The sequence below is a fragment of the Tachysurus fulvidraco genome, chromosome 9 (assembly GCF_022655615.1).
Source record: "Tachysurus fulvidraco isolate hzauxx_2018 chromosome 9, HZAU_PFXX_2.0, whole genome shotgun sequence".
In the NCBI taxonomy this organism is placed as follows: Eukaryota; Metazoa; Chordata; class Actinopteri; order Siluriformes; family Bagridae; genus Tachysurus; species Tachysurus fulvidraco.
In genome coordinates, this window is record NC_062526.1 from 26,576,203 (window position 1) to 26,595,953 (window position 19,751).

The 19,751-nt window shown below is 40.8% G+C and overlaps 2 protein-coding genes across 2 annotated transcripts in view; both read left to right on the plus strand.

Annotated features, from left to right (window-relative positions):
- The first annotated feature begins 973 nt into the window (after positions 1–973).
- Positions 974–13,616, plus strand: LOC113658640 (E3 ubiquitin/ISG15 ligase TRIM25-like). The gene is made up of 6 exons (XM_027171181.2): positions 974–1,644; positions 5,129–5,224; positions 9,853–10,086; positions 10,215–10,374; positions 10,668–10,721; positions 11,107–13,616. Exons 1-6 carry the CDS (start codon positions 1,042–1,044, stop codon positions 11,640–11,642), a joined length of 1,683 nt encoding a protein of 560 aa, XP_027026982.1. The 5' UTR covers positions 974–1,041; the 3' UTR covers positions 11,643–13,616.
- Positions 13,617–18,197: 4,581 nt separating this feature from the next.
- Positions 18,198–19,751, plus strand: part of LOC113658611 (tripartite motif-containing protein 16-like) — a 2,973-nt gene continuing 1,419 nt past the window's right edge. The window contains exons 1-3 of the mRNA XM_047818408.1: positions 18,198–18,853; positions 19,265–19,360; positions 19,500–19,733. Of these exons, the coding sequence (XP_047674364.1) occupies positions 18,251–18,853; positions 19,265–19,360; positions 19,500–19,733 (933 nt within the window). The 5' untranslated portion in view covers positions 18,198–18,250. The remainder of the gene's footprint in view (positions 18,854–19,264; positions 19,361–19,499; positions 19,734–19,751) is intronic.

Below are 19,751 nucleotides of genomic sequence, written 5' to 3' on the forward strand. Positions count from 1 at the left end.
TGCTAATAACTGCTGAGTTAAAATTAGCCGTTGTGGTGGTGTTGCTATAAACAACGTTAGGCGACATTGTAGTGGATTTATACACAGAGGAAAGACTCAAAGGTACGAAATTAACCGAAAATACCAGGTTTCAGGTTGGATTTGGCCGAAGTTTAAAATGACATAAATACAGTATGCAGTGAAGGTTTTCAATTGAACAATAATCCAAAGAATCCTGTCTAAAAGGACTTTTTTAAAAGAGCGTGTTAAGAGGAGATAAATCAAATTTAAATAACAAAATTTGGACTTTAATCGTCTTTTGTGGAAGATTTTTGTCTGTAGGTGAGCTTTGGGCCTAACAGGAAATTTTCACAAGATTTCGTTCACAACCCAAGTAATCCAGAGATAAATATGTTTTGTTTTCTTTGTATCTCTGGATTACTTTGGTTGTGAACGAAATCTGGTGAAAATTTCATCTCACCAGCGGTTTCATACTCGCTGTATATTAGCAAAAAATTAACAAACCATTTTAATTATTTCTAAACCTTAGACAAGGTGACACATGGAACCATAACCCCGTAGTTTATTCACATTCTGGTTTAGTCATCATTATCATCATTATTGCCAGTAATTTCTATGTTTTTCTTTGCATGCAAATATTTTCCATGCAAATATTGGTAGCTGCACACATCAGATTCAAAACACTAATGCTTTGAACAGGGTTTTAGTCTCATGGTATCTTAAGTCTGTAAACTAGTGAACCCGAGTTAATGTAGTCGATGATAGAGACTTAGAAGCACTTTTGTACATAACTCTGGATAAAGGGCGTCTGCCAAATGCCATAAATGTAAATGTAAATATTCCAACTGGTTTGCATTTTTTTGGGCTGTGCCATATTTACACTCCCAACCAAAATGTTTGGGATCGATGGCAGTTGAGACCGGTTTTGTTTTAATCTCCACCCATGTCAAGCTCCACCCATGCTCTACATATCACAATACAAAACAAGCACTTAGTTCAGAGCTAACTGTGAACGACACTCTTACATCTAAGTTCAGAAAAATGGCTGAGGCGAGTATTTCAGTAGATCAGCTTTCAGTGGATCAGTTCATCTGTTCAGTGTGTCTGGATCTCCTGAAGGATCCGGTGGCTCTCTCCTGTGGTCACAGTTTCTGTAAGGTGTGTATTAATGACTGCTGGGATCAGGAGGATCAGAAGGACGTCTACAGCTGTCCTCAGTGCAGAGACACTTTCACACCAAGGCCTGTTCTACGCAGAAACAACATGCTGGCTGAAGTGGTGGAGAAACTGAAGAAGAAGACTGAAGTTCAAGCTGCTTCTCCTGATCACTGTTACACTGGACCTGGAGATGTGGAGTGTGATTTCTGCACCGGGAGAAAACACAAAGCTGTCAAGTCCTGTCTGATGTGTGTGGCTTCGTTTTGTATAACCCATCTGAAACCACATTATGAAGTTCCTGCTTTCTTAAAGCATGAGTTAATTGAAACCTCTGGAAATATGCAAGCGAAAATCTGCTCTCATCATAATAAACTGGTTGAGATTTACTGTCGTACTGACCAAAGATGCATCTGTGTTTTGTGCACAATGGACGAACATAAAGACCACGATACAGTTTCGACCGCAACGGAAAGAAACCAGAAACAGGTCAGAACTGCATTGTTATTTTTATTATTATATAATGTATAAACAATTCACAGGGTTGTGGATTTGTTATTCACTGTCATGAGCAACTACAATGAGCAAGTACTAGCGCGCTTCCGGACTACATTTCCCATCAGCCACCTCTCCTCCTGATTACACCGCCACCTGTTCCTCATCTCCCGTTCACATAAAACCACGCTTGAACTTCATACCTGTGCGAGGTCTCGACTTGTTTCCTGTATTCCGTTTTCCTTCTATTACTTCCTGTTATTACTTATGCTATTACTGCTTTCTCTTTCTGCCTTTCCGATCGTTTGCCGCCTGTGGGATCAGAATTGTTTTATTATTCTGAATAAATATACTATGATCCACAAATAAATATGAAGAGGTTCACAAATATTTTTGAAATCAATAAACGCACAATAAGCAAACCGTAAATATATGTTACAAATTTCACAAAAAGAAATGAAATTCACAAATAAATAAAATGGGATTTGAAAATAAAAAAATATTTATAAATATATGTTTAATTGTATTTATTTGTGAATGGCTTCCTGCTCATTTGTGGATTGCGTTCTGTGCAATTGTTTATTTAAAACATTTCCAACGTAAAGACGTGCACAAGATTCCTCAAATAGGTAGACTCCGCCCACCGTCTACTCCAGCCAATCGGACAACGGTCTCGTGGCGCTGACCAATCGTGGCACGGTCTACCTTCAACCACTGGTTGTGATTTTATAATTTATGTCGAGTGATAAAAGCATATGTCGAAAAGATAAATATGCAGTGTGTCAAGATATGCAAACTGTTTAATATAATGTAGAATCGTCCCGACATAAGACATCAATGAAAACGACAACATTCACTTAACAACAGATTTTGTTCTGGAATCACAATTCTATAGTGGTATTTGAGAAGTAAATCTATTACTGACTCTTATTTTCCTATAAAGAACCAAAATTATCACTTGATTTTCTTTGCTGTGGTTGGCAACACTATGTGTGATGTATACATCAACGTGTCGTCCAATTAATAGGAAAATTATGAAAGCATTAAGTAAAAAACTCAAGAATCTCTAACATAAGTTATTATATTTTTAAAATATGTCTAATGGCTGAGAAGTGCAAAATAAAATACATTTGAACAAAACAAAATAACAAATCAGAAAACAAAATAATCCAGAAAACACAACATCTCAAAGAAGTCTTACTTCTGATTGGACGAGACTTCTGCCACTCAAGATGTACAGGAAGTACAGCAGGCTGCGGCAGAAGAAAGTTGACTAATGTGATTATGTGAAAGTTGACTAATGTGATTATGAATGTATAAAAATGTCCTCCATTGTCCTTACTGGATTAAAATATGTTGAATTTTTGCAGTTTTTGTGGAAAAAATCTGGAGGTTTTAAAAGAGACGTAGCAGAAAACTAAATCTTGGGTACTTTTAATTGTGATGATTTTGTCTCACCTTTAACAAAAACCCAACATTCACCAATCTCAAAAATTAGAATATGATGACATGTCAATCAGCTAATCACCTGCAAAGGTTTCCTGAGCCATCAAAATGGTCTCTCAGTTTGGTTCACTAGGCTACACAATCATGGGGAAGACAGTCACTAGGCCAGGGGTCGGCAACCCGCGGCTCCGGAGCCGCAAGTGGCTCTTTCATCCCTCTGCTGCGGCTCCCTGTAGATTTGGAAAATAAGTATTTAATTTAAATTTATTTTATTTTAATTAGTTAGTTGTTTTTTTTTTAATGTAATTCTAAATTCTAAGATTGTGATGCTCTTGTGACATTAAAATAAACCGTGTTTAATTTTTTTGTTGCTCAAAATATGCGTCATAACTGCCAACTTGCGAAATCCGACACACAGAAGCAGGCACATTTTTGGTTTGCTGCAGCCGGCATGTTAAAGTTTTGATGTCATGCAGGACTGTCAAGTGTCACGCATTGAGACTGACAGTCACGCATTTCGGTCTTTTCTCACGCTCTCCCGCCACACCATCGTATTTCTCACGCAGAAAAATATTTTGACTATTTATCATATATTTAATAAGCCGCAGCGCCAAAATGTATCAGTCCGCACCGCTGTCTCTATGGAACCGAGCAGGAATCAAGCGCGTCTCAGTTCTTAGTCGAGCCTGACAGCCAATCAAAAAAGAAAGAAAGAAGCTACTATCTGGGTAAGATTTAACGCTACAACCAATGAAAAAAAAAATGCGGTTGTGGGGGAGGTTGTAAATGTCACGCTTGCCTGTCTTCAAAACTTGAGAGCCCTGGTCATGAATATGAAGAGGACTCAATTATACATTGAACATTTTATTTGAAAGTAGCCTTCAACCCAGCATCTTTTTTGTTAAGGTTAGTTCAAAATGTTCAAAATATTTTTGTTTGCCTGCAGAAATAAAATTTTGTTTACTCGGTAGCAGATCATTGATTTCATAAATGCAACACACTACAGTTTTTTCTATACTATCCATAAAGGTAAAACACAATATATGCAGTGTTATCTTCATTTTAGATGTCAAAAGGGTTTTGTGGCTCCCTGTGTTTTTTTTCTGTGCGAAACGGGTCCAAATGGCTCTTTGAGTGTTTAAGGTTGCCGTCCCCTGCACTAGGCTGACCTGACAGTTGTCCAGAAGACAATCACTGACACCCTTCACAAGGCCACGAACATTCATTACCTTACAAGCTGTTCACAGAGTGCTGTATCTAAGCATGTTAATAGAAAGTTAAGTGGAAGGAAAAAGTGTGGAAGGAAAAGATTCACAACCAACCGAGAGGACCGCAGCCTTGAGAGGCTTGTCCAGCAAAATCCATACAAGAATTTGGGTGAACTTCACAAGGAATGGACTGAAGCTGGGGTCAAGGCATCAAGAGCCACCACACACAGACGTGTCCATGAATTTTGGCTACAGTTGTCGTATAATCCTCTTGTTAAGCCACCCCTGAACCACAGACAACGTCAGAGGCATCTTGAGAAAGAGAAGAAGTGATCCAAAGTCCTCTTTTCAGATGAAAGCAAGTTTACCAAGATATTTTAGAGCACACCAGTTTTTTAAAGATGCTGATTTCATATTCCAGCAGGATTTGGCACTTGTCCACACTGCCAAAAGCACCAAATGCAAAGCACCACTGCATTTCGTTGCCTTCTACTTGTACATGTGTAATGACAATAAAGTTGAATCTAATCTAATCTAATCAAAAGTTGGTTAAATGACCATGGTGTCAAACTCACCAGACCTGAACCCCATAGAGAATCTATGGTGTATTGTCAAGAAGAAAATGAGAAACAAGATACCAAAGAATGAGTATGAGCTAAAGCTTACTGTCAAAGAAAGCAGCATTAAGACTTCCATTCGCAGACTTTACATACCTTTTCTGGCTTGTCTGAAATGCCGTTGTGTTTTCTGATTTGTTAATTCGTAATTTCATATCCAGACTTCATAATATATAAAAAAGTGAAAAGTATCTTATTTGTTCACAGAGTGAGTTAAAGGAGGAGCAGATAAAATCCCAGCAGAGAATCCAGGAGAAGAAGAAGAAGGTGCAGGAGCTGAAACAGACTGCGAACAAATTTAAGGTGACTAGAGAAAGTATAAACAGATCTAAAGGAAAAAATACTACACATAGACATCTGTCTTTATAATCGCATGACTTTTTCTCCATCTTTTAGTAGTAGTAGTAGTAGAGAGAGAGAGAGAGAGACAGAGAGAGAGAGAGAGAGAGAATGGGTGGTGAGGAAATAATATAATTAACAAAGGTGTAACTTAACAAATTACTAAAGAGTGTTTGGAAGACTGTTGCATTACTGGAGGCTTTGGAAAAGAAAACTTGGGCCCCCAGGGACGTGACCTGTTGACAGAGATGGCCGCTTGAGTTTGGAGCTCCTCTCTTCGGCGTTATTAAACCATCCGGCAACGCTACAATCTTGACACAAAGCTAACGCCTTTACCTCCAGTGTTTAACCTTTAAAGGGCAATGGCCAAACGCCAACTTTTACTATCCTCCCCGGAGAAGAAACGGATGAAAGATCCGGATGCTGAGAACCTGAGCAATATGGTGGCTGGCGAGCTAACGCTACAGTTCGGCGTGCTTCGAGAAATTTTCAGGGAGGAGATTCAACCGATGGCGGAAATAATCGGGCCTCCTGAAAAAGAGATGAGAGCGATCAGCAACAATTTCGATAACATTCAATCCGCGGTACGAAAAGTGAAACAAGACTCGGTCGAAGTCAAACAGGCCGTGGTTACGCTACAAGACAAGATGGCGAGACTGGAGGATAAGAGCCGACAGAGCGATCTGCGTCTTGTCGGACAAAAAGGGGGCGAAGAAGGAAGCGATCCTGTCGGTTATCTACAAGCTCAGTTGCCGATATGGATTCCGGCTCTTCAAAAGGCAGGTTTGAAATAGAAAGAGCGCACCGAATTTACACTGACGAGAGCAAAAGAAAGGGCCCGCTAACACTGATTTTTAAATTGCTATGGTTCCAAGAATAGAAACGCCATCCTTAAAGGTGCTCGCGCCGCAGGGCAAATCTCACACAAAGGAAACCTGCTTCACTTCTACCCGGATTACAGTAATCAGACTGCCACTTAAAGACGAGAGATGGACTTATGCAGGAAGAAGCTCATGCAGATAGGGATCTCCTCCTTATGATCTACCCCTCCATAGTAAAGGTAACGCACCAGGGATCGACCGCACTCATTCAAACGCTGTCGGAGGTAGGAACGTATCTCGCTCAACAACAGGCTCTCGCCACCCCTCCGTCGGCACGTAATAACACCCCAGCTGAAGCGTTAATGGAAGCCAGTCCGTGATATCGAAGGTAAAGATGGCATTACTGTCTACGGGGCGGCTGTGTCAGGAAGGTTTTGGATAAATTGTGATGCCGAGGTGACCCCCGGGCTCGGGTGATCAACTGTTATACTGGCCACGTATCCCGCATATGTTAATTTCCAGGCAGATAGGAGAGCTTGTTCTCCCTCTCTGCTCACTGCCTTTTCATTTTGTTCTCACTGTTGTTCATTTACTGTTCCAGATGCCATGATATGTTTTCATAAGTCCACATGGTTTTGTTTTTCATTTAAAATGTACATAATGCTGTTTTTGATCTATGACTCTTAAAGTAATTTCTTGGAACGTCAATGGTCTAAATGGTGCAATCAAAAGGACAAAGTGCTTAGATTATTTAAGATCTAAAAAGGCGTCCGTTGCATTGTTACAAGAATCTCATTTGAAAGCAGGTGATGTTAATAGATTTCAAAACAGGCATTATAAATTAGTCTCTTTTTCCTCCTCCACTAAGAAAACAAAGGGGGTTATGATACTTATAGCCGTCATCTCACTTTACATATTCATCATACTAAGAGTGATACGGACGGCCATATTACATGTGTGCTAGGTACTTGGTCCAATAATAAATACGCCTTTATCTCAGTTTATGCCCCCAATGAATATGACAATGTATTTTATTAACAACTCACACAAATGATATTAAGCCTTAATGGCTATCACTTTATAATAGACGGTGATTTCAATACGGTGCATGACTCAGTTTATAAAACAAATTAGTGTATGTGACATATGGCTGTCAGCGCCCAGGACGGAGGTGGATTGGAAACAGACCCGTATGTAGGATAGCTTCAAATGAAAGGGGTTTAATACATAAGGAAGACAAAAATAACCCACACTACACGTGGCACTAACATTATTACTAACACATATATAGGGAAAGGGACAATCACACACAATGGGGAACAGGTGTGATGACCGGGAGGAGTAGACGAAGGCGGGGAGTAGGAGTAGGCGGGGCAATCACGTGACACAAACAAACACAAACGCACATGGCCAAAAATCTGCACGGATCCCTGACAGATCCACACTGATTCCTGACAGAACCCCCCCAGCCACCCACCCACCCCCAAGATACTGCTCCCAAAGCGTCAAAACCCGACAAGTTTGGGAGGGGGTGAGGTCCACGGCGTTTGGCAAGTGAGGGGAGCAAGGATAGCGGTGAGGACAGTGGGGGGAGCAAGGACCACGGAGAGGTAGGCGAGGGGAGCCAAGGCACACGGCGAGGCAGGTGGGGGGAGCAGGGCACATGGCGGCGCAGCCAGAGAGGGCCAAGCGACGTCCACAGCCGAGCTGAAGGGCCGAGCGAAGTCCACAGCCGAGCTGAAGGCCCGAGCAGCATCCCCCGACGCACAGCGGCCAAACCCTCGCTTCTACGAGCTGGAAAAAAGGGCGGGAGGGCGGGAAAGAGCCCCCACCTCAGGCCTGCAGCATCCCCCGCGGAAATAGTGAAGCGACGTCCTCCTCTGAGAAACCGAAAACGGAGCGGCGTCCTTCACCGGAGAGATGCGGCGCGATGCCGCAGGTCACCAAAAAAAAAAAGGGACCTCCCTAGGATGGTGACATCCTCCGCAAAATTAGTGAGACAACGTTGACCCGGAAACGGAGCGGCATCCCTCACCGGACAAATGCGGAGCGATGTCACCGGAAAAAAGGGCCAGAAGGACTGGCGGAACAGTCCAGGGGGGAAAGGGAGAAAAAAGGCCCGTCCGAGCTGGAAGCTATCTTGCTGGGTCTGCTAGGTCGATGCGGCGGCTTCATTCTGTCAGACCCCAGAAGCAGGAGGATTGGAGACAGACCCATACGCAAGATAGCTTCAAATGAAAAGGGGTTTATTACATAAGGAAGACAAACATAATCCACACTACACGGGGCACTACATTATTATTAATGAAGCTGCGCTGCCTATGGCTGACAATGGCAAAAACCCTGACAATGGCGACTGAAAAATGACAAAGTCAAAGATTTCACTTTTTTCTCAGCATGCCACAAAACCTTTTCTCGTATTGATTATCTGCTGGTATGGCCTGCTTATATCCCATTTATTGACAGCACCGATATATTACCTCTTCTTCTCTCAGATCACTCCCCTGTGACCCTAAGCCTTCTTCCATACCCCCTCCTAACCGGGTATAAGCGACATTCAATACCTCCTTGCTTTCATTCATTCATTTTCTACCGCTTATCCGAACTTCTCGGGTCACAGGGAGCCTGGGCCTATCTCAGGCGTCATCGGGCATCGAGGCAGGATACACCCTGGACGGAGTGCCAACCCATCACAGGGCACACACACTCTACCTCCTTACATCACGATCAAAAATGTATGTGTTGGGGAAGATGAGGAAGATGTTGGGGAAAATGCATTGTACAAGATGAGGTTTAGATCCGATCCCTATTGTCATATTTGTAATAACTCTATAATAGGTTCATATATGCATATGTTCTGGGAATGTCCTAGAATACTTTCCTTATGGACTTATGTATCCTCCACTCTCTCTGACATTTTGTATATGGACATACCCAAGGATCCACTACCTCTTCTGTTACTAGATGACTCGACTCTTAAACTAAATACTGGTCAAAAAAGGATCCTCTTGGCGGCCAGTACGGCTGCTAAAAAGACTATTCTGAAACTGTGGTTTAAAACATCCATATCTACAAACTTCACCTGGCTATCTTTCTTCAGAGACATTGTTCTGTTAGAACGTACCACTGCCAAACTCAATGGTGCAAAGGATCGAACTATCGGAAGCTGGGAAGAAATGGCTGAAATTTTACTGGACAAATTGAAACGCTGATAACAATTTAATCGACTATAAGGGCTTTGGTCTTATCCTATTACATACTGTTGTACAATACTATTTCTTAATCATGGCATCTGTTGTATATAGTTTGATATTTTGCAATAAGTAAATAATAATAAAAAAATATCGATCACAAAAAAAAAGAAAACTCGGGCCCATGCTGAAGAAGATTAATCTGTCATGTAATTTAATCCATGTTATAACACGTTAAATCAATTAGACAGACAAAGACAAAATTATTTAGTTTTGTTATGAGACAAAGAGATTCTATCCGTATCATCGGCCAATTTCTAATGCGAGTTGTCTTCATGAGGCTCGTGTGTCCGTCCTGCATATTGCTACCACCATTAATATTACAAATAGACGACATTCAGGGCCAAACCATCACTTTCCTTCACAATCATGTATCAAGACAGACACATGACTGCTCTATAACATCTTCCAACATATTTGTGTGTATGTTAATAAATATGTGTTTATACTAAAGGTTCCTCAAAGTTATAGCATTAACATGTCCATTTAAATGGTGTGTGTGTTGTGTGTCTCCTAACAGCTCAGTGCACAGACAGCAGTGGAGGACAATGAGAGGATCTTTACTGAGCTGATCAGCTTCATGGAGAAAAAGCGCTCGGAGGTGATGGAGATGATCAGAGCTCAGGAGAAGGCTGAACTGAGTCGAGCTGAACGACTCCTGGAGCAACTGGAGCAGGAGATTAATGATCTTCAGAGGAGAGTCACTGAGATGGAGAAGCTTTCACACACACATGATCACATCCATTTCCTCCAGGTAACACACACTATACTTTCAACAAAATTAGCTGTATCTCCGAAACAATTTAAGATGTGTTGCATTCTGGTAGCAGAAGTTAATGTCTAAATGTTTCTCGTCTCCATGTTTTTTCTTTGTCTCTATAGAGTTTCCAGTCTCTTAGTGCTGCTTCTGCATGTGAGGACTCACCCGGCATCACTGTCATTCAACATCCCTCGTTTCACAGCGTTCTGAAATCTCTATCTGATATGAAAAAGCGACTTGAAGGATTCTGTGAAGAGGATTTCATAAAAATCCCTGAATATGGTAAGAAAAATTTGACCTGCATCGTTGTCCTGCTGCCGTTTCACTCTAATCATCACTACATTACACTCGTTACTCTTACAGTAACAATTACAGTGCAGCGACAGCAGGAAAAAGTGTTCACGGTGGTCAAAAGGGTATAACTGACTACTGTAACAACTGGTTCAACAGCAAAATATTATTAATGTGTTTTACACTTTAGTTTGTAAACTGGGCTGTAAACATACACACTTACACGTGATCAAGCTTAACCAATAAATAGAAGCAACAATTTTTGTGCTTATGTGTTTGCAAAGCTGGGGTAGTGCAGATGATCTTACCTTCACCGACTAGAGAGGATTTGCTTCAGTGTAAGTGTAAAACACACACACACACACACACACACACACACACACACACACACACACACACACACACACACACACACACACACACAAATTATGATTAATTACTATTTATTATTAAGATAATAATAATAATAATAATAATAAGAAGAAGAAGAAGAAGAAGAAGAAGAAGAAGAAGAATATTAATAATAGTAATAATAATAATTGATAACTATAATAACAATTATTATTATTATTATTATTATTATTATTAGTAGTAGTAGTAGTAGTAGTAGTAGTAGTAGTAGTAGTAGTATTGTGTTTGGTGACTAAGCCTTAAAATGCACTGGAAATATGAATTACATTCATACAGTTATATTTTTATATATATATATTTTTTTTTTTTCAGATTTCTGTTCACTGACATTGGACCCCAATACAGCACACCATTCCCTTTTACTATCTGAAAAGAACAGAGTGGTGAAACGTAATGAGAAAGACCAGAGAGTCTCTAATCATCCAGATAGATTCGAGTCTAACGCTCAGGTGTTGAGTAAAGAGAGCGTGTGTGGACGCTGTTACTGGGAGGTGGAGTTGAGTACTGTGGATAAGGTGTTTGTTTCGGTATCATATAAAGAAATCAACAGGAAGGGGTGGGGTAATGATTGCCTGTTTGGACGCAACAATCAGTCCTGGAGTCTGATGTGTTCATCTCCTTCTCTATCTTTCTGGCACAATAATTTGGAGACTGTACTTGATATCATGCCATCATGCACCAGAATAGGAGTGTATGTGGATCACAGTGCAGGAACTCTGTCCTTCTACAGCGTCTCTGACACCATGAAGCTCCTCCACAGAGTCCACACCACATTCACTCAGCCTCTATACGCTGGGTTCTGGATTTGGGATTCTGGAACAACTGTCAGGTTTTGTGATGCAAAATAACGTGTCTGTGCTGCATTTTAAACTGTTTATATTTATTGTCACATTGTTCAGCCATAGCATTAACATCATCTGCCTAATATTGTGTAGGCCCATGTAGTGCCACAAAAACAGCACTGACCCACTGACTCCACAAGACCTCTGAAGGTGTGTTTGGTATCTGACACCAAGACGTTAGCAGTAGATCCTTTAAGTTTTGTACATTTCTGAGGTGGGATCTCCATGGATCAGGCTCGTTTGTCGAGAACGTCCGACAGATGCTCGATTAGAGAGAAATGGGATGTGGTAGCTCAGTGGTTAAGGTGTTGGGCTACTGATCGGAAGGTCATGGGTTCGAACCCCAGGTCCACCTAGCTGCCACTGCTGGGCCCCTGAGCAAGGCCCTTAACCCTCAGTTGTAAGTCACTCTGGATAAGGGTGTCTGCTAAATGTAGAAACGTTTCTAAACGATTTCTTTGTTGCTATAAGACGACACTGCCATTAAGGAACACCTGAAGAGTCTACTTCATCTGCAGCAATGTTTAGGTGGTTGGTACTGTACGTGTCAAAGTAACTTTCGTGTGAATATCGGGGTTGAAGGGTTCGAGCAGAACGTTGCCCGGAGCATCTGCCACCTTCTTCATATAGTGCATCCAGGTGCAAAGATGTAAAAGAAAGCATGATTCTTCAGACCAGTCCTCCTTCATCCATTGCTCCAGGTCTGATGTTCATTGTTGGGGCTTTGAGTGCTCTGTGTGATCAGACTCCTTTCTATCAGAGCCAACGTTCACTTTTTTTAGCAATTTGTGCAATTCTGTGGGATCGGCTCATCCTTAGACCATCCTCTTGGTAGGTATACTGCATACCTGAAACACCCTGAAAAGACGTGTAGCTTTGGAGATGCTTTGATCCGGTCATAATTAGACATAATTTGGTCCTTAAGGTGCTTACAGTACATTCGGATTTTTCTACTTCCATCACACGGACTGCTAAATTGCTGCGTAACGTAAGTCACTCCTGTAACAAGACAGTTATTGTTATTCATGTCATCTGTCAGTGGCTTTAATTGTATGGCTGGTTTATTGATTGATTGATTGATTGATTGATTGATTGATTGATTGATTGATTGATGTTTTTTAAGAAAAAAAAGGCTAGAAAAGTTTTAGAGGGAAGAAAACATTAGCTCCACCATTTAAGGTGGAGCATATTGTGAAGGTGCAGGAAGACTGACTCACAAAGCTGAAGATTATGTGATGTTTTTTAAGTTTTAGCCGCAGTGCTATTAGATAATCGGATTAGATTAGATTTGTTCTACTTCCTTTATATGAAATTAGAAAAAAGTAGTAGATTGAGTGCTGAGGTAAATTTGTGGTCTGGTGAATCACAGGACAGAATATAAGCATGATTAAGACTTTTTTTTACCTTATTCTTTACATTTATCAGTTTGTTTTTTTTGTTGGTGGGATTCCTTAATTCTTAATCTCAGGATTAAGAGCTGGTTTCATCTTATTCTACATCTGCACAGATTTTCTTTTGGGAGACTTTAGAGTATCACAGTAAAATATTACAGCAATTAACTTTCCTGTAAAAGAGACAACCAATTTACAATAAAAATATTATTGTAATTAAAATTGTAGATTAAATTTACATTTTTGGTCACAAAGCAGTTATAAGATGTATTTATAAGATAAATTTATATACAGAATAAATGTAGTGGTTTGATAATGAACCATCCAGAGGTGAGAGTGATGAACACAAAGTCACCGAGATGACAAAATGGAGGAACCGTAAGAGGAACCAGACTCAGACAAGCCGCTGGAAGCTTCATCTGTTATTTGTGTCCTGTTTATTCTGTTACAGCAGGGAGACACAGGTCCTGTCTGGTTTGGTGAGCTCACTTCAAGGAATGTGGTGTGTTATTTTTTGTATTTTTATTGTATATTTAATTGTATATGTATGTATGTATAATGTATGTATAATTAAAAAAAATATATTAGATATTAGACTTGATTAGACTTCTGATTAGATATTCATGCACCAGTGTGTCATAACCAGCAGAGGGCAGTATTGGTACATTTAGTACTGGTGTGTGAACGGTCAGAATCAATCAGCAAGAATCCAAATTACAATCAGATAGAATTAGGATCAATCTTTATTAGAATTAAACATCAATAAGAATCAGAAATCTGTATTAAAATCTATTCATCTGTGTTACGGTTTCGCTCTCAGAGATGCTGAGCTTTCACAGAGCTCCAGAAACACAGAGATGCTCAGCAGCTGACATCAGCTTCACAACAGCAAGTTCACAAGCTGAATTTAATGAACTGTGACACAGAAATCATCAGACTTTTAATAGCTTCATCAGTATTCACGGTTCGAGTTTGGTGTGTTTATTAAAGTGACGGGACCTCAGACCTAAAATCTGCTTATTTGGCTCCATGAACTTCAGTTCTATTTATAATTCATTCATTCATTCATTTTTTTTTACCGCTCATCCGAACTTCTCTGGTCACGGGGAGCCTGTGCCTATCTCAGGCGTCATCGGGCATCGAGGCAGGATACACCCTGGACGGAGTGCCAACCCATCACAGGGCACACACACACTCTCATTCACACACACACTCACACACTACGGACAATTTTCCAGAGATGCCAATCAGCCTACCATGCATGTCTTTGGACCGGGGGAGGAAACCGGAGTACCCGGAGGAAACCCCCGAGGCACGGGGTGGGGAGAACATGCAAACTCCACACACACAAGGCGGAGGCGGGATTCGAACGCCCAACCCTGGAGGTGTGAGGCGAACATGCTAACCTCTAAGCCATCGTGCCCCCAGTATAAGCACAAATATCTGTAAAATATTCTGTAGTCATTTGTCATAGACCAATATACAATGAGGAATATACACTAAGTAACATCACGACTAATTCATTCTAAAGTTTCCATTGTTTTACTTATGTTCAGCGGGTAAAATAAATATCGAACCTGTCACCATTTTTCTCAGTAAATATATTTCTAAAGCTGCTGTTGACATGAAAATTTCACCAGATGTCAGTAACAACCCAAATAATCCAGAGATACAAAGACAACAATACAATTAAGTTCAGAAATTAAGTTATGTGTAATAAAATGGAATAAACACGGCTCCTGTATGGAGAAACTAGTCACATGTATTACTCGGGTATGATTCTGGCCCATTCTTCCACACAAACACTCTTTACATCTTGAAGGTTCCTTGGGCCACTTCTATGAACTCTGAGTTCTAGTTCTTTCCTTTTCCAATTCATTTCCATCTTTTTCTATTGGATTCAATCCGGTTATTGGCAAATCTGTTCTACGTAGTAGCTTAATTTTCTTTTTCTGGAACCAATTGAGAGGTTTCTTAGGATTGTTGTTGTCAGGGATCAGCGCAGACTTATGGCCATGTGCGTTTGTGTTTGTTTGTGTCACGTGATTGCCCCGTCCACGTCTGCTCCTCCCGGTCATCACACCTGTTCCCCATTGTGTGTGATTGTCCCTATCTGTATATATGTGAGCCACATTGCCTTAGGCAGCGCGGCTTCATTAATAATAATGTTAGTTCCCTGTGTAGTGTGGTTTATGTTTGTCTTCCTCATGTATTAAACCCCTTGCATTTGAAGCTATCCTGCGTACGGGTCTGTCTCCATTCCACCTCCGACCGGGTTCCGACAGTTGTCTTGCTGTAATGTCTACCTTGGTTTCTTCTGCATCCTGGTAGATGGCAGCAGATTTTTATCAAGCATGTACATTTTTCCATTTAGTTTGCCAGTGCCGTATCCTGAAAAACAGCCCCACACCATGATGTTCCCACTCCAAACTTCACAGACTACTTTTTCCTTTGGTAAATAATTGTACCTCCTAATTCCAGGTCTTTCTGAAGCTCTCCACGAGTGGTCCTTGGCACTTGTCCCTCTCTTCCACCGGAAAGAACCGGGTGCTGGTTCAGAGCTAGCGCTAGTGCTGGTTCAAAAGTTGGTTCCACTGGCGAACCTTCTAAGAACCGGTTTGCCTTTCCACCGGCTAGAGAGCCATCACAGCGCCGAGTGTGACGTCTCTGTATATGTGTCACGTGTCCCAGCAACGTTAGCGCAGCAGCGGCAAACACAAACACAACAACAATGGCGGATGTTGCTTTAGTGTTAATGCTCATGGCTTTGCGGACCTACATCGGCATCCAAACGCGGTGAATAAAACGTGTACGTGCGGCTCCATGTAATCTGTATAAACGGAGGTTGTAATCGATAAAGTACATAACGTTATTGTATCGTTAACACAGAAAAAAGTTAGCCTTAGCATGTAGCTACCTACTATCATGTGTGCTGATAATGTATCATATCACAACTCTTCTGATAATTCTTTTCACACCTCTGTGAGAAATCTTGTGAGGATCACCTGGTCATGGGCGGTCTATGGTGAGATGAAGCTCTTTTCACTTCCGGATTATGGCCCCATTAATGCTCACCGGAACATTTAGATATTTAGAAATCCTTCTGTAACCAATGCCATCTTTATGTTTTGAAACAATAAGATTGCGAAAGTCTTGAGAGATCTCTTTACTTTTCCCCATCATGAGATGCTTCTTGTGTGATACCTTGGTAATAAGACAATTTTTTATAGTCAGTTGGGATTGAACCAGGATTTCAGCTGGTGTCTTGGCTTTCCATGTCTTTTTGCATTTCCCTTTCTTTACGTGTTCAGTATTTTTTCCATGTCATTCCATTTTATTACTCATTACTTAACCCTTATATTTTAAAAACTCAACTCATCTCTTTAGTCAGGCGTACACATAATACATCCCATAATATCATGCACCAGTACATCAGACCTGCACATTTTTATGAACAGCAGATATGTTAATCCATTTCCACTGCTTCTCTCTTTGTACCCATCCCGAGGCATCCAGACATTATACCAGCTCCCGACGTCTTCTGTGGGACGAAGCCTTTGGACGTCCACTGAGCCGAGGCCGACTCTAAGAATCCTGAGACATCACCAGTTGGACTCTGTGATACTAAGGAGATCAGAAGTCCATGATCCTTACACCAATACAACATTTAACTGACTGTATATTACAATCACACCCCCAGTGTCACCCATATGAGGATGAGGTCCCCCTTGAGTCCGGTTCCTCTCAAGGTTTCTTCCTTTACCAATTTAAGGCAGTTTTTCCTTGCCACTGCTGCCTGAGTCACCTCAGACTTGCTCATAGGGGGATAAATACATACAGATTGTGAACTATATATATCTAATAATAATCTTGAATTTTTTATTCTGTTAATTCTTTTTCTGCTCTATGTTTATGTTCTGTAAAGATGCTTTGAGACAATGTCTATTGTAAAAAGCGCTATACAAATAAACTTGAATTGAATATTGAATTATATTTTCCTCGGATCTATCTGACCCTGCTGGAAGGTTTAGAAACGTTTAAAGTGTCATAACTTGGGTTTTCTTCCACATATTTGCCTGAAATTTACCAGGATTGTTCCAAACTATGAACTTTGCAAGTAAAATTAATTTTGTATATTTTCGTTGAACTATGTGTTCAGACCAGTATATAATATGCGTTTTGGATCCTCCAGGGTCATTTTCAGCGCAATGAACATACATACAGACACAAAAATGCCCACATAAAATGTTCACTAACACACGCACCCAAAACACACACACACACACACACACACACACACACACACACACACACACACACACACACACACACACACACACACACACACACACACAAGCATTGAGCATTGCAATTCATTAGGCCTCCAGACAAAACAAAAGCTACTCATTTGTAAATATTTCACACTTGTGTGTAGCCTATTGTTGGTTGATCAGATGACATCAGGTGGGCAAAATAGATATTACACACAGAATGGTGATCATTGAAGCATTTTTTATTTATAAGCATTTAAGTCAATTTGGCCTGGAAAAAAAAACAGGTTTTATTATTTGCTGACATTAAAAATGGTCAAAATCTCCTGCCTTTGAAAAATACCAGCCTGTAATTGTGCATCAACTTTTGTGCCTCTATAGTGAAAAGAATTCAAAATTTCTGTGTTTTTAACTACAAAATCAGGCATTTCTGTATATAAATAAGGTTTATTATACCAAAATATTCAAAATATATGTTAATATGTTGTAAACAAGTTAGAATAAAAAGATGAAAAAAATGGCATTCATATATACTTCATTTTTTATAAGCAGTCAAAACAGACAAGATCAAGTTGACTCGACGCTCCTAATTTGCATAGGAGGAAAATAGGAGAGTTAAATTAATATTCATTTTAAAATGCATTGAAGTAAGTAAGTTCCAGGAAAACATATTAAATATTCACTTTACGCTCAAAACATATCATCAGCCTACGTTCAACTTCCAAAAGCAGATTTCTCTGACACAGTGTGTATGATAGAAGGGGGTTAGAGGGAGAAGAAACAGTTAAAAAAAGGGGCGTTTATAAGCTCTATGTCCTTGTGCTGCTCCTCCCCTCCCTCCCTCTCGCTGTCTCTCTCTCTCTCTCTCTCTCTCTCTCTCTCTCTCATACACACACAGAACCAGGAAGTTCATTTCAACAAAAACTCAGCGTGCTGCTTTGCGTTCAGAAAAATGGCTGAGGCGAGTATTTCAGTAGATCAGCTTTCAGTGGATCAGTTCATCTGTTCAGTGTGTCTGGATCTCCTGAAGGATCCGGTGACTCTCTCCTGTGGTCACAGTTTCTGTAAGGTGTGTATTAATGGCTGCTGGGATCAGGAGGATCAGAAGGACGTCTACAGCTGTCCTCAGTGCAGAGACACTTTCACACCAAGGCCTGTTCTACGCAGAAACAACATGCTGGCTGAAGTGGTGGAGAAACTGAAGAAGAAGACTGAAGTTCAAGCTGCTTCTCCTGATCACTGTTACGCTGGACCTGGAGATGTGGAGTGTGATTTCTGCACCGGGAGAAAACACAAAGCCGTCAAGTCCTGTCTGGTGTGTGTGGCTTCGTTTTGTGAAACTCATCTCAAACCTCACTATCAAGTTCCTTCATGGAAAAAGCACAAGTTAGTCGTAGCTTCTGGAAATCTACAAGAGAAGATCTGCTCTGAACATGATAAAGTGCTGGAGATCTTCTGTCGTTCTGACCAAAGCTTCATCTGTTATCTGTGTATGACGGATGAACATAAAAGCCACGACACCGTCTCAGTTAAAGCTTACAGAAGTGAGAAAGAGGTGAGAAATACAAGTCTCATCTATTCAGTCAGTTCATACAATTTATATTTCTAATGTAAAGTGGCTGAAGGTTTCCAAGCAGAAGCTACAACTTAGGGTTCATATTAAACTTTCAAGCTTTGGATATTTTATTATTAAAAAAGAAAAAAATCGATACATCTTTTGTTGTTAATTGTGATGTAACCCAAAGGAACCCAAGTATATTCATTAAATTCTAAAATATATTTCCGTGTTTAACAATGAACTTTGTAACAGCCAACATCCAGTGTTCTATTTAATAAGGTGCTCCGTAGAACCCGAGTGAACTTTAACCCTTTCTGTGCAGCTAGTGTTCAAACACTGAGCTCATACACTCTGTATAAACTGCTCGTAAAGTTTATAAACAGTGAAATGTCTTTTATTTTTCCTCAGAATGAGCTACAGGAGGAGCAGCTGAAATTCCAGCAGAGACTCCAGGAGAAGCAGAAGAAGGTGCAGGAGCTGAAACAGGCTGTGAACACTATAAAGGTGAGCAGTGAGCAGAGACAGAGCTGCTCCTAGAAACACACACAACATGGACAACATGGAGACATTTAGAGTCCCAGTAAGAGAGAGAATGAGAGATGAGCTTTAAATGGACCTTCATGTGTTGTGTGTCTCCTAACAGCTCAGTGCACAGACAGCAGTGGAGGACAATGAGAGGATCTTTACTGAGCTGATCAGCTTCATGGAGAAAAAGCGCTCGGAGGTGACGGAGATGATCAGAGCTCAGGAGAAGGCTGAACTGAGTCGAGCTGAACGACTCCTGGAGCAACTGGAGCAGGAGATTGATGATCTTCAGAGGAGAGTCACTGAGATGGAGAAGCTTTCACACACACATGATCACATCCATTTCCTCCAGGTAACACACACTGTCTTG

Bases quoted from the DNA above. Each gene is read 5' to 3' on its own strand.
- LOC113658640 (XM_027171181.2), top strand. From the start codon at position 1,042: ATGGCTGAGGCGAGTATTTCAGTAGATCAGCTTTCAGTGGATCAGTTC. The intron at 5,225-9,852 runs GTGACTAGAGAA...GTCTCCTAACAG, and splicing joins AGACTGCGAACAAATTTAAG to CTCAGTGCACAGACAGCAGT. The intron at 10,375-10,667 runs GTAAGAAAAATT...GTGTTTGCAAAG, and splicing joins CATAAAAATCCCTGAATATG to CTGGGGTAGTGCAGATGATC.